Source organism: Dama dama, chromosome 16, assembly GCF_033118175.1.
Source record: "Dama dama isolate Ldn47 chromosome 16, ASM3311817v1, whole genome shotgun sequence".
Taxonomy (NCBI): Eukaryota; Metazoa; Chordata; class Mammalia; order Artiodactyla; family Cervidae; genus Dama; species Dama dama.
Genome location: NC_083696.1, coordinates 1,849,175 through 1,872,570, shown reverse-complemented (window position 1 = coordinate 1,872,570; position 23,396 = coordinate 1,849,175). Strand labels below are relative to the sequence as shown.

The 23,396-nt window shown below is 50.2% G+C and overlaps 2 protein-coding genes and 1 non-coding gene across 5 annotated transcripts in view; 2 read left to right on the top strand and 1 right to left on the bottom strand.

The window, feature by feature from the left end:
- TRAPPC12 (trafficking protein particle complex subunit 12) overlaps positions 1–7,908 on the bottom strand; it is a 43,804-nt gene extending 35,896 nt beyond the window's left edge. Inside the window, exon 1 of the mRNA XM_061163254.1 lies at positions 7,794–7,908. The gene's annotated coding sequence lies outside the window, so the exon portion shown is untranslated. The remainder of the gene's footprint in view (positions 1–7,793) is intronic.
- A 3,099-nt stretch (positions 7,909–11,007) lies between these two features.
- Positions 11,008–23,396, top strand: part of EIPR1 (EARP complex and GARP complex interacting protein 1) — a 101,316-nt gene continuing 88,927 nt past the window's right edge. Inside the window, exons 1-2 of one of the 3 annotated variants that reach the window (XM_061163251.1) lie at positions 11,008–11,183; positions 18,659–18,742. In XM_061163251.1, the coding sequence (XP_061019234.1) occupies positions 11,142–11,183; positions 18,659–18,742 (126 nt within the window). In that variant the 5' untranslated portion in view covers positions 11,008–11,141. Of the gene's footprint in view, positions 11,184–18,658; positions 18,743–23,396 lie in introns of those variants that run through there. The other 2 variants (XM_061163250.1, XM_061163252.1) reach the window with 2 other exon arrangements.
- LOC133071489 (small nucleolar RNA U13) lies at positions 18,842–18,946 on the top strand. The gene has a single exon (XR_009696441.1). It is a non-coding gene; the product is annotated as a small nucleolar RNA U13 (small nucleolar RNA).

The window sequence follows — 23,396 nt, the reverse complement described above, 5'->3', positions numbered from 1 at the left end:
TTCATGACCCAGATAATCACAATGGTGTGATCACTCACCTAGAGCCAGACATCCTGGAATGCAAAGTCAAGTGGGCCTTAGGAAGTATCACTACAAACAAAGCTAATGGAGGTGATGAATTCCAGTTGAGCTATTTCAAATCCTAAAAGATGATGCTGTGAAAGTGCTGCACTCAATATGCCAGCAAATTTGGAAAACTCAGCAGTAGCCACAGGACTGGAAAAGGTCAGTTTTCATTCCAATCCCAAAGAAAGGCAATGCCAAAGAATGTTCAAACTACTTCATAACTGCACTCACCTCACACGCTAGCAAAGTAATGCTAAAATTCTCCAAGCCAGGCTTCAGCAATACATGAACCAAGAACTTCCACATGTTCAAGCTGGATTTAGAAAAGGCAGAGAAACCAGAGATCAAACTGCCAACCTCTGTTGGATCATCAAAAAAGCAAGAGAGTTCCAGAAAAACATCTACTTCTGCTTTATTGACTATGCCAAAGCCTTTGACTGTGTGGATCACAACAAACTATGGAAAATTCTTCAAGAGATGGGAATACCAGACCACCTGACCTGTCTCCTGAGAAATCTGTATGCAGGTCAAGAAGCAACAGTTAGATCTGGACATGGAACAGACTGGTTCCAAATTGGGAAAGGAGTACGTCTAGGCTGTATATTGTCACCCTGCTTATTTAACTTACATGCAGAGTACATCATGAGAAATGCTGGGCTGGATGAAGCACAAGCTGGAATCAAGATTGCTGGGAGAAATATCGATAACCTCAGATACGCAGATGACACCACTCTTATGGCAGAAAGTGAAGAACTAAAGAGCCTCTTGATGAAAGTGAAAGAGGAGAGTGAAAAAGTTAGCTTAAAACTCAGCATTCAGAACACTAAGATCATGGCATTTGGTCCCATCACTTCACGGAAAATTGATGGGGAAACAATGGAAACAGTGACAGACTATTTTTGGGGGGCTCCAAAATCACTGTAGATGGTGACTGCAGCCATGAAATTTAAAGATGCTTGCTCCTTGGAAGAAAAGCTATGACCAACCTAGACAGTATATTAAAAAGCAGAGACGTTACTTTGCTAACAAAGGTATGTCTAGTCAAAGCTACGGTTTTTCCAGTAGTCATGTATGGATGTGAGAGTTGAACTATAAGGAAAGCTGAGCGCCGATGAATTGACGCTTTTGAACTGTGGTGTTGGAGAAGACTCTTCAGAGTCCCTTGGACTGCAAGGAGATTCAACCAGTCCATCCTAAAGGAGATCAGTCCTGAGTATTCATTGGAAGAACTCATGCTGAAGCTGAAACTTCAATATTTTGGCCACTTGATGTGAAGAGCTGACTATTGGAAAAGACCCTGATACTGGAAAAGAATGAAGGCGGGAGGAGAAGGGGACAGAGGATGAGATGGTCGGATGGCATCACTGACTTGATGGACATGAGTTTGAGCAAGCTCCGGGAGTTGGTGATGGATAGGGAGGCATGGTGTGCTGCAGTCCATGGGGTTGCAAAGAGTCGGACACGACTGAGTGACTGAACTGAAGTGAGCCTGTCTGAATAGCTCGGCAAAGAATAAAACTCTCTGATAAGCAATTCCGTGTTTACCAACTCACTTAAAATATATTTTTAAAGAAAACACCATCTAAGAGAAAGAAAGTCAAGTAAAAAGGAACACTCAGTCTGTAACAATATTTTGATTCTCTTCAGTAACTCTGTTTCCATTTCAATCTGACTTTGAAAACTAAAGTCCACATCTTTTCTAGTGATACTGTCTACACAGATGATGCCCCATCCAGAGTAAAAATTAAATCGTTTAATTTAAATAGTTTCTAAATAGAAATTACACCTTTGTTAGAAACCATTACCAGAGGTTGAAGTGTTGGGTGGAAAAGTCTTGCAAATCAGTAATCATTATCAGCTGAGTGCCACTGTGTCTGAGTCATTACCCTGCACTCCATGAAATGACAGAGGAAACGAAGTTAACTGCAACACACATGCCACCCCCCGACACGAAAGAAAGAGGGACCTAGGTGGAAGTGGGCAGTAGCGAAAGCCCCACCTGTCTCCCGACTTCTTTCCCTAGAAAACCTTAGAAGGTTCTTGTCACTCTCTCTGACTCTTCTGAAGGCAAATTTTCTATAAACCATTTTTATCAAACACTGAATGATACAATATTTATAACCTGCGGCTGATATAATACATCCTAACTCCCTTTTCAGACCTAATATTCTGAGATCTCTCATACTCTTGTTCTTCTTTCATTCTCCTCGTGTATTTCCTCAAACAACATGTTAGATTTTTGCTTTTTACTTTAATTTCTCCTCTGCTTTTAACCTTGAGACTCATTCCTGTAAGCAGCATGAAGCTGTGATTCCTCATTTTTGCTGATGATGCTCTACTGTGTGATGGTTCCACAACCTAGTGTCCCTTCTTTTTTTTTTCGGCCATCTCATGTGGCATGTGGAATCTTAGTTCCCTGACCAGGGATCGAACCTGTGCCCCATGTATTGGGAGCACAGAGTTTCAACCACTGGACTGCCAGGGGAGGTCCTGATGTATCTATTCTTCTTGAGGAGTTCCGTTTTTGAATACAAACAGTGCTGCTCTGAATACTCCTGTACGTGCCTCCTGCTGCATGTGTGAAAGCGCACTCATATTATTAAAAGTGAAGCACGTGGGGGCGTCGTGGAGAGTACAATTCTTCATCAGTTAACACTGCACTGTTTTACTAAGTCCATGTACCAATTCACACACCTGGTAGTGGTGTGTGTAAGTGTTCTTCCCGTTCAGCACAGTCACCGACGCTTGACATTGCTACACTTCTTAATATCAAGATACTAAAAATTCATACAAATCAACAGGATTATAAATGATCCAACAGAAAAGTATCCTGAACAAAGATCTGAACATGGTGAGAGAGATACACATTCCACAGGCATTTGTCCTGTGACTTAAACAGCCGCACAGCTTGATTTTATCAGGATGATTCATCATTGGACCAATGGTTACAGTAAAATTAAGCACTTCTTTTCAGTCTCAAGAGTCCTGGCTGACACAGCAATCAGAGCAGAAAAAGAAATAAAAGGAATCGAGATAGGAAAAGAAGAAGTGAAACTCTCACGGTTTGCAGATGACATGATCCTCTACATAGGAAACCCTAAAGACTCTACCAGAAAATTACTAGAGCTAATCAACAAATATAGTAAAGTTGCAGGATATAAAATTAATACACAGAAATCCCTTGCATTCCTATACACTAACAATGACAAAACAGAAAGAGAAATTAGGAAACAATACCATTCACCATTGCAACAAAAAGAATAAAATACTTAGGAGTGTATCTACCTAAAGAAACAAAAGACTTATACATAGAAAACTATAAAACACTGATGAAAGAAATCAAAGAGGACACAAATAGATGGAGAAATATACCGTGTTCATGGATTGGAAGAATCAATATTGTGAAAATGACTATACTACCCAAAGCAATCTATAGATTCAATGCAACCCCTATCAAGCTACCAACCGTATTCTTCACAGAACTAGAACAAATAATTTCACAATTTGTATGCAAATACAATAAACCTCGAATAGCCAAAGCAATCTTGAGAAAGAAGAATGGAACTGGAGGAATCAACCTGCCTGACTTCAGGCTCTACTACAAAGCCACAGTCATCAAGACAGTATGGTACTGGCACAAAGACAGAAATATAGATCAATGGAACAGAATAGAAAGCCCAGAGATAAATCCACGTACCTATGGACAACTTACCTTCGACAAAGGAGGCAAGAATATACAATGGAAAAAAGACAACCTCTTTAACAAGTGGTGCTGGGAAAACTGGTCAACCACTTGTAAAAGAATGAAACTAGAACACTTTCTAACACCATACACAAAAATAAACTCACGAATGGATTAAAGATCTAAATGTAAGACCAGAAACTATAAAACTCCTAGAGGAGAACATAGGCAAAACACTCTCCGACATGAATCACAGCAGGATCCTCTATGACCCACCTCCCAGAATATTGGAAATAAAAGCAAAAATAAACAAATGGGACCTAATGAAACTTAAAAGCTTTTGCACAACAAAGGAAACTATAAGTGAGGTGAAAAGACAGCCTTCAGAATGGGAGAAAATAATAGCAAATGAAGAAACAGACAGAGGATTAATCTAAAAAATATACAAGCAACTCCTGCAGCTCAATTCCAGAAAAATAAATGACCCAATCTAAAAATGGGCCAAAGATCTACACAGACATTTCTCCAAAGAAGACATAGATAGCTAACAAACACATGAAAAGATGCTCAACATCACTCATTATCAGAGAAATGCAAATCAAAACCACAATGAGGTACCATTACACGCCAGACAGGATGGCTGCTATCCAAAAGTCTTCAAGCAATAAATGCTGGAGAGGGTGTGGAGAAAAGGGAACCCTCTTACACTGTTGGTGGGAATGCAAACTAGTACAGCCACTATGGAGAACAGTGTGGAGATTTCTTAAGAAACTGGAAATAGAACTGCCATATGACCCAGCAATCTGACTCCTGGGCATACACACCGAGGAAACTAGATATGAAAGAGACACGTGTACCCCAATGTTCATCGCAGCACTGTTTATAATAGCCAGGACGTGGAAGCAACCTAGATGACCATCAGCAAACGAATGGATAAGGGAGCTGTGGTACATATACACTATGGAATATTACTCAGCCATTAAAAAGAATTCATTTGAATCAGTTCTAATGAGATGGATGAAACTGGAGCCCATTATACAGAGTGAAGTAAGCCAGAAAGATAAACACCAATACAGTATACTAACGCATATATATGGAATTTAAAGAGATGGAAACGATAACCCTATATGCAAAACAGAAAAAGAGACACAGATGTACAGAACAGACTTTTAGACTCTGTGGGAGAAGGCGAGGGTGGGATGTTCTGGGAGAACAGCATTGAAACAAGTATACTATCAAGGGTGAAACAGATCACCAGCCCAGGTTGGATGCATGAGACAAGTGTTCAGGGCTGGTGCACTGGGAAGACCCAGAGGGATGGGATGGAGAGGGAGGCGGGAGGGGGGATCGGGATGGGGAACACATGTAAATCCATGGTTGATTCAGGTCACTGTATGGCAAAAACCACTACAATATTGTAAAGGAATTAGCCTCCAACTAATAAAAATAAATGAAAAAAAAAAAGATGGGGAAATAACGGAAAAAAAAAAAAAGAGTCCTGGCTGAGACAAATACGGTCCCATTACTTATGTGTCATGGAGGAACTCCTGCACGTGGACACCACAAGCTGTGACCATGAATGCTATAAACAGGAAGTCCAAACAAAATACCACCCTTTTCCCAAAGATTTAAACCCTGGAAACAACTGCCTGTAGATACCATAATAAAGAAACAGAAGTATACTCAAACTGCAGTGAAAATGAATGAGCTATCCTATAGCAAATGCTTCAATGTCTGGACCTCACAAATCTAATTCTAACACACCGAATGGGTAGAAAAATAAACAGTATGATGACTTTCTACCTGAAGTTCAAACAAGAAAATTAAACAATATATTATTTTAGGAATACAAACAGAAAAAGAAGGTGATAATGCACAGTTGGACTGGGGAGAGGGCTGGAAGGGGCCTTGAGGAAAGGTTTGATGGGGGCGGCGCATGGGGCTAAGCTGTTGGCAACGCTGGTGCCAGAAGCCACGTCTGCACTTGACTTTGTGTTTTTCATGTCTGTTACATACAGGCTTTACATTTCATACTTTAAAAACAGAAAAGCACATGTATCTGTCCTTGATTTGCATGAGATATAAATCTTCGCTTCTCCTACTTATTTAATAAATGCTCACATGGCACTGGTGGTAAAGAACGCACCTGCCAGTGCAGGAGACATAAGAGACTCGGGTTTGATCCCTGGGTCGGGAAGATCCCCTGGGGGAGGGCATGGCAGCCCACTCCAGTGTTGTTACCTGGAGAATCCCACGGACAGAGGAGCCTGGCTGGCTACAGTCCATGGTCGCAGAGTTGGACATGATGGACCGACTAACACACAGCACAACATAAAACCAGAGACGTGGTTTTAAGTTTACATCCAGAATCAAAAATACTAGGAAAGAAATCAGACTTTCTCCTTATCTGCTTGAGTTCTTTGCACATGAGCTTAATTAATGCCTGAAAATATTTTTAAGTGATTTAAATTCACTAAGAACAATGAAAACTACTGCTCTTTAGGCTCCCTTTCTGGACACAAGACTGCAGTTAGAAATTTTTCACCAGATTGCAATAATGGAAACCATATTTCCATGAAAGAACTGTGCCAAGAGGTAGGAATCTAATTAGTATACAATTGGAAAGGCCCCCATGGAGAGAACACTCACCACAAATCAAGCATTTTACATGTATTATCATATTTAAGCCTTTAGGACCAGCTTACAAAGCATAAGCTCCATCACAAAGCAGGGGTCAAGTGATTTGCCTGATGTTGTCAATGGATACGGAGGAGACTCCTACACAGGTTTTTCTGCCTCTGCTGTCCTGGTACGGCTGCTGAGACAGGTCAAGATTAAGAGCAGAGGGTAAGGCAGGGAGAGCTTGGAATGACTGCTTGAGGCTTGGCCTTACTACCAAGTAAAGTGACCTCTGAAAATGACTTAATCCTTTAGTCTCTGCTTCCTCATCTGAAGATTGGGATCATGAAGATTAAATAGCAATGCACGCACAGGAACTAGTAATTATCATTTTAATGATGAAGCAGAGTGGTAACACGCTGTCCAGGAACAGTGAAGATCCTGTTAGGGATCATAGACCGTGAGGACTCGTGACTGTATTACTTTATTTGCGACCGTCTGTCCCTCCCCCCAGCCCATTACACAGACTGCTGAACTCACTGACATACAGCACAGCCTCCTGAATCTGCAAAAAGAAACAGGTATTTAAATACGATGTTTCCAGTAGCCATAAGAAGGTGTGAAATGTAAGTCCAAGGAAATTCTTCATTGGGGTTAAACTCTTTTGTGGACTAGGTGAGAAAAACAGGCATATATAGAGAACTTTCTTGAGCCTTACGCTCTACATGTTTTCAAGTCCTCCCAGTATCGATACTCCAGTCAGCTCTGTCCTGCGTGATGCTCTGGAAAGCGTCAGCCAGCTTTTACATAGAGACTGATAGGCCTTTACACAGACCATCGCGTTTTGTCCCCACAATGAGTCCGCTTGGGCGCGTTACTGTGAACGTTCATCTACAGAAGAGGAGGCCAGGAGGAACGAGTCACAGTACAACAGCTGGGCCCCGGGGCGCAGACCCTCCCGAGCTTTCGGCGCCCAGTGTGGGGGCCGCTCCAGCGGTGTGGAGCCAACGGCCGCCCCTGCAAAGGGCACGCACCCAAGGCTCGCGCTCCGGACCCTCAGGGCCATCCTGGGCCCGGAGGGTGGCGGGACAGAGACGAGTCCCCGGGGAGGAGAGAATCCCGGGCAGGAGAGACCAAGGAGCAACGGAGACCTGGGAGGAGAGACCACACCCCCCCCCCCCGGGGGAGGAGAGACCTAAGGCAGGGGAGGAGAAGGAGCCGCGCAGACCTGGAGGGAGAGACCTCCGGGGGGGAGAGACCAAGGGGGAGGGGAGACCTGGGGGGAGAGACCCCCTGGGAGGAGAGGTCCGGGAGGAGACCCTCCCACCTCAGGGGCTGAAACTTGAGACGGCACGAGCCCCATCTGCACAGCCCGGGCCCTGTCCTCACCCGCCCCCCAGCCCCCCGGGGTTGGGGGAAGGGTCACCTGTGGCTGTGACTCGGGTCCGGAGAAGCTGGAGGAAGCCGGGAAGCCAGGAGCGGACTCGGCGCCTCCCGCGGCGCCTGCGCCTGCGCGCGCCCTCTCCCGCGCATGCCCGGTGCAGGAGCCGAAGACCGCCGCGGTTCCGGTTCCGGCCGTGGTGGGCGGGGCCTGGGGGCGGGAGCGAGGGGGCTCCGGGTGGGGCGGGGCCGAGCGCGTCCCGGCTAAGCAGAGGGACGTCGCTAAACTTGTGGCAGAAGGCAGCTGGGAGGGAAATAGCTAAGCTTTTTTTAAAGTTCGTGGACAGTGCCTCCTTGAAATACTTATTTCCAGGGCTGTGTCTTTGTGCCTATATGTGTTTTCAACTTTTCTTGTTGAGAATACATCCATCTGTACTACTTGTGTAATCACATTAAGGATAAAAATGGTAATAATAATAATACCAATGATAGCCGGGGGGAGTTGATCCAGCAGTATGAAGATCTTGAATGCCCTAGCGCCACAACTCAATCTCAGGCAAGCGGAGCTGCCGAAGAGGATGCCCGCGTCTGTGCTTCTGCTTTCTTGACTTCCGCTGTCACCTTGGAGATACCCCGGTTCATCACCCAGCCTAAGTGTCAGGCTGGGCGCCAGGCGCTGGAGCACAGCTGAGCCAGGCCACACCCAGCCATTTCCTTCTTATTCTCTAATGATTTAAAACATTTTTATTTATTTTGACAAATAAAAATCGTTTGTATTTAAGCTGAACAACATGACGTGCTGATATATCTAAACATTGTGAGATGGCCACAATGGACTTAATGGTCTTATCCATCACCTCATTCATTTTTTGTGTTTGTGGTGAAAACATTTAAAATCTATTCCCTGCAAATCTCAAGTATAGGACACGTTATTATTAACTATGTCTCCAGAACTTATTCACTTATCATTTAAAGTTTCTATTATTTGCTCAATAGCTTCCCTTTCTCCCAACCTTCAGCCTCTGATAACCACCGTTCTACTCTTTTACAATGATTTCAACTTTCTTTTTTAGATTCCACCTGTAAATGGAATCATGCTGTATTTGTTTTTCTGTATCTGGCTTATTTCACTTAGCACAATGTCTTCTAGGTTCATTTATGTCACAAATGACAAGGCCCCATTCTTTTCTAAATTTTATTTAAATTTTTAAAATGTTCTTCCTTTTTACAGGCTGAATAACATTCCATTATATATATATGAAAAAGCATGTAAAAAAACATTGGCCAACTTAAAATAGTTTTCCTCCTTAAATAGAATGATTGATTAACCAAATCTTGAGTTACTTTACAGACAGTATTGCTGCTGCTGCTAAGTCGCTTCAGTCATGTCCGACTCTGTGTGACCCCACAGACGGCAGCCCACCAGGCTCTGCCATCCCTGGGCTTCTCCAGGCAGGAACACTGGAGTGGGTTGCCATTTTCTTCTCCAATGCATGAAAGTGAAAAGTGAAAGTGAAGTCGCTCAGTCGTGTCTGACTCCTAGCTACCCTGTGGACTGCAGCCCATCAGGTTCCTCCGTCCATGGGATTTTCCAGGCAAGAGTACTGGAGTGGGGTGCCATTGCCTTCTCCGACAGCACTACACAGATACAAAAGGGGAACCCATGTCTCCACAATGACTTTCAAATGAAAACTAACAGAAATGTCACTGGCACCTTTTACGAGGCAAGAACTCTTTCAATAAGGAAAATCTGGCTTCCAGCAGACTGACTTGAGACTAGAGAATCAGTTCCTAAGTTTGAAATTCCCCTAACCCCTTAAATTTCACCCTGAATCTTGGATAGGGGAGACAGATCTGAGACCTGTCTCCCGTTCCCTCGCTGGTAAACGTCACAATAAACTTCATTCTTTCCTCAAAAGCTGATGTCACAGTATTGGCCTCTATGATAACTGGGTAATGCTCCCTTGGTTGGTAACGCAGGTGTGCATGTGCATACATATACACACACACACAAACACACTTCTCCTTTTCCATCCAGCTGTGGACAGACACTTTGGTTGTTTCCGTATCTTGGCTACTGCAACTAATCCTGCAGTGAACATGGAGTGCAGGTATCGCTTCAAGATAGTTCATTTAGGTTGCATCACAGAAGTGGGATTTCAGGATCATATGGCAGTCCTATTTTTAATTTTTGGAAGACCTCCCATACTGTTTTCCATAGTTGATATATCAGCCTACATTCTCACCAACAGGGTACAAAGATTCCCTTTTCTCCAATCCTGCCAGTGCTGCTTATCCTTTAACTTTTTGATGATGGCCACTTTAATCGTGTGAGGTGGTGGCTCACTGTGGTTGACTTGCACTTCCCTGATGGTTAGTGAGCCTGAGCATCTTTTCATATACCTATCCCAGACCTCCTTACCTGAAACAAAGATTAAGGAGTGATGAGAAGAAAGTGAAATGGTCACACTGGTGGAGAAACAGTGCATGGCCCTAGAACCTCTGGAACCAGGGTGCTGAACAACGTGCACAGGGCATTCTGGGGTTACATGCACTGTTACCCCTGTCTGCCAAGGGCACTGCCAAAAGTCAAGGCACGCGCTTTGGCGGACTCCTGGACGGAGGAAAACCTCAGCAGCGTTGACAGTCCTTGGAGACCCAAAGACGCCAGAGTCTGTCCACCGGACTCCCTTCAGAGACAAATAAATGTCAGGCGTCACTTACCACCCCAGTACTGGCAATGCGACCCCTTGGCCGCGCCACGTACAAGGCCGGGCGCCTGCAAACATGAGCGAGCCCGGCCTCTGACCCTAAGGCTCCTGGGCCCAGCCCACCCGAGTCTGCCAGCCCAAGCGCATCCCCGAGTCCTCCACTGAACACCTCTGTGCCCCTCAATGTCCCCGAAACGAGCAGCGGTCGTCTGTAAAGCCTGAGGTGCCGCCTTGGCTGGTGGGCCGCAGAGGACTTGACAGGGCCTGCAGAGCGCTTCCCGGCGCCCGGCCGCCCCACGACCGCGTCAGTGCCCTAGGGGAACCGTAGGGCGGCAGAGCTGGGGAAGTTCCGACCTTGAGCCCCCCTGGCGCCCCCTAAGTGCGAGTCCCGCAAGCCCAGCCCGCCCGGCAGGCGCCCCCACCAGGCCCTCCCCTTCCGGTCCAACCGGCCACGGAGAGCCCGGATGGAGCCAAGTGCGCATGCGCAGGAGTTCGGCGCTGCCGTCGTCGGCCGCCGCCGACCGGGAGCGCGTTGATGACGCGTCCAGAAAACACAGGAAGTGAATACTACGGGAGCCGCGGTGGCTCAGAAAGGCGCCGCCGGGGCTGGCACGCATGAATGGGAGCGGAGCTGGGGCGCGCCGGCCCAGGGGACCCGCCTTCAGCGAGGGCGCTGCCATAGCATGGAGGACGACGCGCCCGTGATCTACGGCCTGGAGTTCCAGGTGGGTCCCGGAACGGCCCCGCGGCGCCCGGTGCCGCCGAGGTCACTGCGGAGAGGCCTCGGGGGGCCAAAGGCCGCGGTCATCCAGGAACGGCCGAGGGCCCGCGAGACGCCCGGGGGGCGCGGCGGTCCGGCCCCCGACCCCCGGCCGTGGGAGCCCCCGCCGCCTGCCTGCCGCCCCGGCGTTCCGTGTGGCCTGACTCTCACGGCTGTACTTGCTTGTGTACAATTCCGAGAGCCTTGCTGTTCTTGGAGGCAGGCGCCGTATCTGTATTACTATTACTGTTTTAACTTGGACACGGTGTTTAAATGTACACTAAAAGTTGCCAAGATGCAGGGGGAGTGCTTATGTCCCCTTCACCGAGTTTCCCCTAATGTTGGCATCTTCTGTGGGCCCGGGCACAGTGACCAAAGCTTCGAAATTAGCTCTGAAACCATCCTGTTACTCTTCCCTGGTGGCTCAGATGGTAAAAGAATCTGCCTGCAATGTGGGAGACCTGGGGTTCGATCCCTGGGATCAGAAAGATCCCCTGGAGAAGGGCATGGCAACCCGCTCCAGTATTCGTACCTGGAGAATCCCATGGACAGAGGAGCTGGTGGGCTCCAGTCCAAGGATTGCAAAGAGTTGGACACGACTGAGCGACTTTCATTTCAGTTCAGTTCAGTCTCTCAGTCGTGTCCGACTCATTGCGACTCCATGGACTGCAGAACGCCAGGCCTCCCTGTCCATCACCAACTCCCGGAGTCCGCCTACACCCATGTCCATTGAGTCGGTGATGCCATCCAGCCATCTCATCCTCTGTCTTCCCCTTCTCCTCTTGCCCTCAATCTTTCCCAGCATCAGGGTCTTTTCAAATGAGTCAGCTCTTTGCATCAGGTGGCCAAAGTATTGGAGTTTCAGCTTCAACATCAGTCCCTCCAATGAACAGCCAGGACTGATCTCCTTTAGGATGGACTGGTTGGATCTCCTTGCAGTCCAAGGGACTCTCAAGAGTCTTCTCCAACACCACAGTTCAAAAGCATCAATTCTTCGGCACTCAGCTTTCTTTATGGTCCAACTCTCACATCCATACATGACCACTGGAAAAACCATAGCCTTGACTAGACAGACCTTTGTTGACAAAGTAATGTCTCTGCTTTTTAATATGCTGTCTAGGTTGGTCATAACTTTCCTTCCAAGGAGTAAGTGTCTTTTAATTTCATGGCTGCAGTCATGGTCTGCAGTGATTTTGGAGCCCCCCAAAATAAAGTCAGCCACTGTTTCCACTGTTTCTACATCTATATGCCATGAAGTGATGGGTCGGATGCCATGATCTTAGTTTTCTGAATGTTGAGCTTTAAGTCAAATTTTTCACTCTGCTCTTTCACTTTCATCAAGAGGCTGTTTAGTTCCTCTTTGCTTTTTGCCATAAGGGTGGTGTCATCTGCATATCCAAGGTTATTGATATTTTTCCTGGCAATCTTGATTCCAGCTTGTGCTTCCTCCAGCCCAGCGTTTCTCATGATCTACTCTGCATATAAGTTAAGGTTGTCTGGTATTCTCATCTCTTGAAGAATTTTCTACAATTTGTTGTGATTCACACAGTCAGAGGCTTTGCCATAGTCAATAAAGCAGACGTAGATGTTTTTCTGTAGTTCTCTTGCTTTTTCTATGATCCAGCAGATGTTGGCAATTTGATCTCTGGTTCCTCTGCCTTTTCTAAATCCAGCTTGAACACCTGGAAGTTCTCGGTTCACATAGTGTTGAAGCCTGGCTTGGAGAATTTTGAGCAATACTTTGCCAGCGTGTGAGATGAGTGCAACTGTGCGGTAGTTTGAGCATTCTTTGGCATTGCCTTTCTTTGGGACTGGAATGAAAACTGGCCTTTTCAAGTCTGGTGAATTTAGCATTCAGTAAGTGTTATTCTGATTATTATAATGAAACAGAATTCTTACAGGAGCATTCTACACAAGGCAGTATCTCAGTGCTCTGTGAGTCAGGAACTGTTGGGCCTGACAGCTGGCTCTATCACACAGGGCTCCTCTGGTGGCCCAGACAGTAAAGAATCTGCCTGCAGTGCGGGAGACCTGGGCGTAATCCCCGGGTTGGGAAGATCGCCTGGAGAAGGGAAAGGCTACCCACTCCAGTATTCTGGCTTGGAGAATTCCACGGACTGTATAGTCCACGGGGTCGCAAAGAGTCGGACACGACCGAGTGACTTTCACACATGTGCTGTATCACTCAAGACTGGGGCCTTAGAGACCAGTGGAGAACGGCGCTGTGTCTTGGGCACTCTGCTTAACATTGTAAGTATATTTCGTTTAATTCTCACATCAGTCATATTGTTAGATGTTATTTTTCTTGTGGTTGGAGTCCTCTTAACTAGTAAGTGATGGGGATTCTGGCCTAGGTGGGCTTTAAACCCAAACCAATTTCAGAGCCCCCTAACCAGCAAGTGAAACTGCGTTCTCCTCAACCACGAGGTGCACATGTGGGTACGTCCAGAGGGCACCTGCGGAAGAGAGAAGCCTCCCTGACCTTGTGCTCCCTAAAGTGTGCATCTTCTTCCAATGCTTCTTAATAACTTTTTGATCTCTTTAAGTAATCCCCCAAATAACCGAGACGTTTTGATCTTCAGTATTGGAAATTTGAGGTAACTAAAATGTTGTTTCCTAGGATTTTGGACAAATCAGTGAAGTGGATTGTTGCCTTGGGCCTCAAGTATTTTATCTGAATATCTTATCTTAAAAGAAGTAGCTGATTGTCACACTTCTTTACACAGCTGTTTGGGCCCTGGCTTTCTTGAATCTGGAGAGCAATTACTGTGTGTGGGGAAAGAGAAAGTTAGCTAAGATGGTGGTGGTCAGGCTTTCTCGCCCCACGTTTTGTAACTACGTGGTTATATAACAGTTGAGATAACTTAAAGCTCTGTGCATCTCAGTGTCCCCACGTGGCCACTGCCATGTCTGTTCTGTAAGCATGTATAAGCTCCACCCGAAAAGCCCTTGAGGCTGCCTTATGACTGTGTCTGCTGGGTCAGCCCCAAGGGAACACAGCGTTTCTGCTGCTGGGCCAGTCAGGAGAGAATCGGCATGTCGGCAGTTCTTAGGGCTCCTTGAGTTTTCCTGCAGGCTCCCCGCTGGTGCTGTGCCTGCCCCGGGTTCCGTGAACAGTGTGCATACCAAGAAGCAGTGGGACAGCGGAGGTCATCAGCAGCATGAACAGCCAGACTCAGGACCAACCCCAGCGGAGAAAAAGAGAAAGTACAATTGCAGTGGAGAGTTTCGAGCTGGGTCAGCGCCTGCTGAACCCACACCTGCGGAGCCCTGAGGGTCCCCCGGGCCTGCAGACAACCAGAGGGGACGCTCGGGGCTGGGTGACGCGCAGACAGTACCAGGAGGGCCTGGGCGATGATGGGGAGAGGAGCGCTTGGGGTCAGCCGACACCACGCCCTCAAGCTTCTGCTCTGGCCCGGTAGCCCAGAGGACTGCGGGCGTTATGAAGGTGGCACGCGGGACGCTGTTCTGAACGACGCCCCGTCCACCTCTTTCGGCTCCTTAACTGCTCCCTCCATGGGCGGCAGGCTTGGGAAAGTCTACGGATGGCAGCAGGCAAAGGGGATGCAAATTTGGGCTGATTTGCTGGCAGCGGGAGTTGATAGAAATAAAACTGATAAAGGGACCACTGCTCTGCTCCTAGAGCGACGGAGACAGCTAAGACCAGAGCAGCAGTTTACTTGGTTTGGGAAGGGCCACAGCAAAAGATACGGGCAGTTCAGTTAGAAGATTACATGGCGTCCGCAGACCTTCCTTCTGATGCCTCTTAAAGGCTGTGTCCTTAAATTGGACGGCTCCCCGTGCAGAGCTATACGGTAAAGACTGTGTCCTTACCTTTGGAAACCAGATCTCTCCCTGTGTGGAGGCACTCTGTAAAGGCTGTGTCTGTGATGTGGGTTTAGAACAGTGGAGTGTAAAGACTGTGTCTGTGATGTGCTACTAACCTCTGAATTCTCTGGCAGATTTAGGACAGTTTGAAAGCATTTGGAATAATGTATGTGGGCTGTGAATGCCACAGATTCCTTCTTTGAAGGGGAGGGCCCAGCGCCTGTGGCGGGTTTGAAGGTCCTTAGTAAAACCTGTTGGAGAAGGCAATGGCAACCCGCTCCAGTACTCCTGCCTGGAAAATCCCATGGACGGAGGAGCCTGGTGGGCTGCAGTCCATGCGGTCACTAAGAGTCGGACACAACTAGCGACTTCACTTTCACTTTTCACTTTCATGCATTGGAGAAGGAAATGGCAACCCACTCCAGTGTTCTTGCCTGGAGAATCCCAGGGACGGCGGAGCCCGGCGGGCTGCCGTCTGTGGGGTCACACAGAGTCGGACACGACTGAAGCGACTTAGCAGCAGCAGCAATAAAACCTGTGGAGGCCTTCCTGCCATCTCACGAGGACAGCTGGTGGACTGGGCTTGGCCATGGAGCTAAAGTCACTCCACGTGTGGTGGGTGGCCCTTCTAGCCCCATGAGAGCAAGGACTGCAACGTGAGTTCCAGATGACACCTGGCATTGAGTGTGCTATGTACCGGGGACGTGACTGTTTGCTGTAGCATCTACTGCTGTTGCAGAATGTCTGTTCAGGGTCAGCGTTACTCACCAAGGAAATAGCACGAAAATGAACTGTGTGCAGATTGTGAGCCGAGAGACCCTGAGGGGGTAGAATGTGGAGAAGGAGCACATTGGCCAAGAGGGTGGTGGCCAGACCCTTTTGGCCCACGGCCTCTCGCTCTTGCTCCACAGTCTGTAAATGTGGTTCTGTAACAGCTGGGATCACTCAGCGCTGTGCGTGTGCATCACGCCACGCTGTCTTCGGCCACGTCTGTCTGTAAGCATATATAAGCTCCACTGAAAAGCCCCTGAAGCTGCGTTGGGTCTGTGTCCGCCGGGTCAGCCCCGAGAGGAGGGAATGCAGCGTGTCCGCTGCTATGGCTGTGGCCCCAGTCGGGAGAATAAATGTGTCTGCAGCTCCCACGGCCCCTCGAGGGTTCTCCAGCTTCCCCGCTCGCGCCTGCCTGCCCTGTTCAGCAAACGGTGTGGACAGAGAGACAACTGTTGTAATCGGCAGGATGGTGGTGCAGCAAGATGTTGACCACTGGCTGAAGGTGATGAGGTCTGGAGGGTAAAACGAGGCAGCTCGGTGCCGGTAAGAGGCAGAAGAGCAGTGTGGGCGGCTGTTGAAATGAGAAAGTGCTGAGCACATTCGCCTTTCTGCAGCACTTTGACTTGTGTTCATGGTTTTTGTTCTTTTTTGTGTGTTTAAAAAATTTTAAACAATCAGTGCTTTCAAGTCATTTAAGTCAGTTACTGCAAGTCTGGTTAAAATCACCAGACCCCAAACATTTCCTTTCCACCTTATCTGGTGAGAATAACCTCTCTCAGCGTTTCAGAAGGTGTTTCTTCTAGTCTTGACCTGCCCGCTCTTCCCTCCCGGACATAACCTGGTGACTGGACACCGTGGCACCTGAGGATTTTCTGCTTTTTCCCCGCTCTCCTGTCTCCCGTCGGACTCCCAACAGTTAATCACAGTCTTTTGCCAAATCTTTACTCAGGTTTCCCCTTTTTTTAATTGCACAATGTTTTGTTGACTGCTGATTCAAGTAGGGTTCTCTGCCATGTTTAGCCAGCATTTCAGGACTTCTGCTTGGAAGCAGGGTGAGTTTTAGGTTCAGTGCTTGTGTGTGTCCTGGCTTCCCCAGTTAATGCCTTGCTCACTAGCGGTGCTCAGGGCGCCAGGTTTCTCTCCCTGGAGTTTCACCCCCTTGTCCTGCATGCTTCTGAGCTGGTGCCTAAGTTCTTGCGTTTCTGTCACCACAGTGAAGAGCAGCTGCCCAAGGTGGCTGTGGTCAGGCGCCCTCACCCCCCCGTTTTGTAGGCTGATTTTATAGGACTTAACAGTAATCGTCGTCAGTCAGTCAGTGGATCTGCTGCTTCCAAACCAATGCACAGGGACGCTGCCTTTTAACCTGATGAACTGAAGCTCAAGGCCGTCTTGCTGTTCCATTTCATAGACCTACTGCATCTTCAGAGGTTGAGTGTGTTCCTTATTTGGGGTTTCTGTCCTTGCGCGTGGCGTGGGGTGTGGTTCACGGTCCTGCCCGCCATGTCGGCTCGGGTTCAGTTGTCTGGGTGGTCTTGCCGAGCCTCTCCAGTCTGTTCTTCTCCCTCTCGTTTGAGGAGGTGTTTGCTTTCGAGTTTTGTGAGTGTCCCTGTGTCTGATCGTGGGTTCTGGCCCTGCCATGGCCCTGCCGCCTGGCGTTTGCACCTCCTGAAGCCTTTTCCCCTTGTCTCCCTCCAGCCCTCCCTCCAGTCTTCCCTCTGATCCTCTCTCTGGTCCTCTCTCCAGTCCTCCCTCTAGTCCTCCCTCCAGCCCTCCCTCCGGTCCTCCCTCTGGCCCTTCTTTCGAAGCTCCGGTCTTCCCTCCGGTCCTCCCTCTGATCCTCCCTTCAGTCCTCCCTCTGGTCCTCCTTGCTGAGCTCCCGTGCCGTGGGCTCTGTAGGTGGAGGCAGCCCTGCCTGGCCCAGGCCGACAAGTGCTCGCGGCTCTGGGTTTTGCAGCGCTCATTTCCCCCGGGGGCCCCCAGGGCAGCCCCCCGCTCTGCCCCATGGAGCTCCAGCCACCTCCTGAGATGCCAGTAGGTCCCCTGCCCTGCTCTAGTTGGCGCCCCGGTGTGTGGGGGACCCCTGTTCTGGCTGGCCCCTCTGGCGGTTCCCCGGCCACGGTCCTGCTTTGCTCGGGGCGTGGGCGCCAGCGTCTTCCTCAGCATCTTCTCTCAGTGCCGACCTTCCCCATCTCAGAGGCGGTGTTCCCTGGGCGCTTTTGGACTATAGACGTCTCCACGTTTCACTGAAGATGGTCGGTTTCTGCTCTTCAGGCCCCTTCCTGCCCTTGCAGGACTTCCGGAAGTCTGAGGAGGGAGGGGCGAAACCTTTAGCCCAGGTGACCATGGGCAGGCGGTCAGCACCCCCCCCCCCCCCCCAGCTTCTTCCTCTCCTGGACCTTGCAGTTCATGCCTGTGACAGCTTCCTGAAGCCTTGAAACAAGCTCAGGGGTTTGGATTGAGTTTTTCCAGTTGGCTCTGCAGGAGATGTGGCTCAAACCACCTGCTCTGCCCTCAGTGGGAGCCATCTTTTGCTCTGTTATTAAGAATAATTTGTTCAAACAAGTCAATGACGTAAATAATTTTGTTAAAGACAAAATTATATATCTTTACTGTTTATATCTTTACTGTTTAATTTTTGTTTCCAATGACAGTTGTTTCCAGATCCTTCAGAAGCGCAGTTAGGTCATAGGTCGTACAAGAGTTGAGGGCTCCTCCTGCATGTTTCTAAGCTTTGGCAGACCCTCTGCCCCGGGGCTCCCCCAGCGGCGGTGCAGGCGGCGGCTGCCCGCGTGGTCTGTCCGTCCACCTCCACCCACGTGTGCCTTCTTCTTCCCCCTGCAGGCACGGGCCCTCACGCCTCAGACTGCGGAGACAGACGCCATTCGGTTTTTGGTTGGGACGCAGTCTCTCAAGTATGATAATCAGGTAACTATTTCTGACAAATGTATACATGTTAATTACCAAGCCTGTTCTTAGTTTTATAGCTATTTTGTTCTTGATTTTTCAAGTAGCGTTTGAGAATTGATCCTTTTGTAGTTCATGAGCATGATGATTGGGTGTTCACGCTGTTGCGTGACATGTGCCTCCTTCCAAACCTTGTTACGATATCGGCACATTACCTGTCTGACGTGAAAAAAAAAAAAAAAAAAAAAATTTTAAAAAAAATTTGAGAATTAATGCCACCCAAACAAAGCAGAGCTTTCATTGGGATTTACACAGCCCGCTGTATGTAACGACCGGGCGCGAGGAATTTAACCTTGTTCTGTGTGTCGTTGCAGCCGTAGTGTAGTGTTTTGTGGGTGCACCGGGGTCACCATGCAGGTGGTTGAGGGTACGAGGGTACGTGGGCAGTGTCACCCTTTTGACCCCGGCCACTGGACGACCGGTTTGATGACTCACGGCACTCTCTAGCTGAGGCTGGAGGCCATAATCCCGTCTCAACATCGAGTGGGTGATCCAGGGAGAGACACAGGGTGTGGCTTGTCTCTAGGGTAGGAAGAATGATGTGTTCTCACGAGGTCGGGTTTTCAGCTTGGCCTTGGCCAGACCTCAGATGTCTGGCCTTGAACAAATGGACTAACCTCGCTGGACTTCGTCTTCCTCGTCCTCCAGTGGCGGCGGAGCCGTGGACGCAGGTGCGGATGTTGCAGAGACTCACCCGCCCCGACCCTGGGGGAGCGCGCGAGGTGGTGCCACGTGGCGCAGCCCGCCTCCGGACCCCGCCCCCTGGGGGTGGGGTCAATCGCCCTGCGGGCCCGCCCCGTGCGGATGGGCGTGGTGAACCCGCTCATGTGCGGACGCACGGCTTCGTGTGGGCCCGGTGACGGGGAGCTCATTTGGTGATACCCGCCTAGAGATTCACACAGTCTGAATGTTCACAGTATTTAACCTGTATTCCGTACACCGAAAACATCGAAAAAGCTTTACATACAAGGAACATTATTGGGATGGTACAGAGGATGGGAGAAAACGGGAGGCAGCCACGCACGACATGCCATTTGTGATGGTGCAGCCACGTGGTTACCCTGACTGAATCTCCTTCCTTTCAGAATGGTGTTCATTCACTGCAGGCATGAAAGCTGAGTCTCCTCAGAAGCATCACAGCTGAAAAATTCTCAGGGGATTCTTAGATGTTAAGATCGTATGTAGTACGTGATCACCAGTGTGTAAAAAAAAAAATTGCAATATATACAAATATCAAATCACTCCATTGTATACCTGAAGCTAATGTAATGTTCTGTCAACTATACCTTTATATTAAAAAGGTATATAAAGTACAAAATTGCATCTCTGCATAGAAGAAAGACTAGAAATAGGTCAAAAGGGCCCAAAACGTGAGCCATGGTTATCTTCAGGAGATGTGCATATGATGTAAATTGTTTCCTTATAATTTCCGGTTTTCTGAGTGTGTGTATGTGTTGCTTTTCTCCTGGAAGATGTCAGATGGGACTGATTTATTTATAAAAAGAGTCAGCCGTGGCTGTCCCACAGGCAAGAGGAGAGTGGCCCCGTGCAGCCTGGGGTGCTGCTGGGGGGTGTGGGGGGAGGAAGGCGCCCAGTGCCAGCGGGGACACACTTGCGTCTGGAAGGACCAGAGCAGCGTGTGATGGGGGCGCTGGGGCTCGGGCACCGAGCCAGTGCACGACCAACTGCCTTTTCCTTATCTACTTACTTTTCAATGCCCCTCATTTCCGGGCCTGTACCACTGACCTTTTCGGTAGAACATCAGTTTTTATTTATTTTTTTCTGGCCGCATGTGAGTTCCCCAATCAGGGGTCGAACCGCGTGTGTTTTAAGATGGTGCGCCCTCCTCCCTGACTGTCCCTGCCCCCTTCTCTGTCCTGTCCTGCTTCCCGCAGCGAGGGCGTCCGGGGGCCTCCCCGTGTCCGCTCCACCTGGCGAGTCGCGTGTGTCCCCATGTGAGTGCTGTGTGCATCCCCCTCCAGGGAGCGCTCGCAGCCGCCTGCAGCCACGAGCTGGTGAGGGATAAAGGCGGTGACACCCGGCCCTGGCCGGGGACGCTGGGGGACCAGCGGCTGGATAGGTACCGGGGGTGCCGTGGCCCCATCTCCAAACAGAAGACTTGGCCCTGAGCAGCCACGTGGTTCCTCCCAGGGCCCGGCTGGGACGTGGCGAGGTGACCACTAAGCACCCCGTCTCCCCGCCCCCCGCGCCTGCGGTGACTGTGAAGCTCAGCTGCTGAGGTTTGCTGTCCGGGCGGCCCCAGGGCCAAGCCCGCCTGCCCTGCAGCTGTGACAGTGGCCGTGGCGTCGCGTGACCCCCAGCCTGGAAGCCTCCTGCCCCGCCCCCGCCCAGGCTGGGCCCTTCCTGGGAAGGGGGGCTGCTGGCGGGGTCTCTGGCCCCGGGCTTCGCCTCAGGCCGTCAGCGCCTCCCCGAAGCTGGCTATTCCCAGGGAAGTGCCCGGCGCTGGAGTCCGCACTGCTGAATTCAGCTCGGCTCTTTCCCCTGACAGTTTCCGGGGCTGTCACAGTTGCGGGCCGCCCCGTGCCTGACGAGCCGCTCTATGTTCTGTGCCGGCAGTGTCGCCCGGGGCCCTGCCTGCGGTCAGAGCTGGTCAGGCCGCCCTGGAGCCTCCTGTCGGGGGCTCGCCTTCTCCGGGGAGGTGCTCCTCCGGTTGGGAGCTGAGCTTTTGCAGGGTGGGGGTTTATTTGCTTCTGCACCAGGCTTTCCCTGCAGAGGCCACCTGCGCGATGCTCGTCCCATTGAGGAGCTCCAGGCTGACCGCTGTGGGGTCTCTGTGAAGCCCTTTCAGGGCTGCGCCTCGAACCCACCCCACGTGCACCTGCCCCCCCAACCCCCACCCATCCTCCCATCTCACTCCCAGGAGTCGCTCCCCTCTTTGTGGTCTGGGGGCTCTGGTCTCGCCGTGTTGATTGCGTCCTGTGTGTCCTTTTTGAAGCAGTTCTGCGTGTGTTTCTCGCTTGTACATGTGGTCACGAGGAGTGAGCTGGCCAACTGTCCCCCTGACCGGCTCCCACCCCAGCTTTTCCCTGGCCCTTGACCACGTGTCCCCTCACTGTGAGCTGAATGCTCTGTCCCCCCGCAAACCTGCACATGGGAGCCAACCCCGACGTGATGGAGGTAGGAGGGGGCCCTCTGGAAGGCGCTGGGGCCGTGAGGATGGAGCCTCGCAAAGTGAATCTCCTGGCTGGCGGAAGGGTGGAGATGTGAGAGTCCCGAGAAAGGGACAGAGACGTGGAGTGAGCAGGCGCCGCTGCAGAAGGGCCCCAGTAGCCCTGCTGGGGCAGGGCCGCCCCAGACCTGAAGTTGGGAACCGCGAGGCGCCGTGGGGCGCAGCGCCTGGAATCACTGCAGCATGAGCCTGCCTGCCTGCCTGAGGTGTCGCCTCCCCGAGCTGCCGGCTGCACGGCTGGCTTTGGATCCAGACGAGAGGCAGGGCACGCCGGCGGGGAGGCCGTGGCGTCTGCTGTCTAGCGGCCCCGCGGAGGGCCGCCGTGGGTGCCAGGAGGACTTCTCATGGGGAGATGCTGGGGCTTTACTTTTCCTAGGGGGGAGCTTTCACTTTTTAGTTTCCAATTTTGCCACATTTTTTTTTCCCTCTGAATTTTCGAGTTTACTGAGTTCAGTAAGAGATGAAATGGACAGAGTGTGTTGGCCTGGGGTCATGTGCTCGCTCTCAGGACAGAGGCCGCTTTCTCTGAGCCCTGAGTCTGTGAGAACACGAGCGGCCTTGATTAAGAGCACCTTTACAGGCTTCCTAGTAAGTTTGATCACCCTGGCTCCTAAACTCTATAGAGTGTTGTCTACACCCTCAGCCCTGCACTGAGTCCAGCTTTAAAATTTTAATAATGGCAATTCAAAATGTGAGTTTGAGCTTCATTGAAAGTGAAAGTCACTCAGTCGTGTTGGACTCTTTGCAACCCCAAAGTTGCAGTCCATGGGATTCTCCAGGCCAGAATACTGTAGTGGGTAGCCGTTCTCTTCTCCAGCAGATCTTCCCAACCCAGGGATTGAACCCAGGTCTCCCGCATTGCAGGTGGATTCTTTACCAGCTGAGCATTCAGGGAAGTCCTTGAGCTTCATTCTAAGCTACTAAAAGCTCAGCAGGGGCGTGAAGACCTCACACACTGCCCAGCCGAGCACACACGTTCCCCCCTCGGAGCCAGCACGAATCGCTCTGTGTTCCTCGTCCGCGTCATCTTTGGCCCTCACCCTAACCGTAGTGTCTTCTCCGTGATGTAACTTGCTTTTGTAACTGGCCTGCAGCCGCACGTGTCAGTGTGTGCACTTGACGTGAGCAGCGTAGGTGGTGGTGCCCTGGGCACAGGCGCCTGGGTCACAGCCCCCCGGGGTGCGGAGCTGCCTGGCCCTCTGCTGACCTGCTGTGGTGCGGAGCCCAGTGTTGTGGCGGGTGGGCGCCTCCTGTGCCCCAGCGGTGGGGGGGCTCACGGCGCTTGCTCTGGAACGAGCCACGCTGCTCCAGCTGTGTCAGCCCCGGTTTCTTCCCCTGTAACCGCGGCTGGTAATGATGCATCATCCTGTCATCATCGAGGTCTCTTCAGGATTAAAGGAGCCAGCGTGGTACAAATAGCTCAAG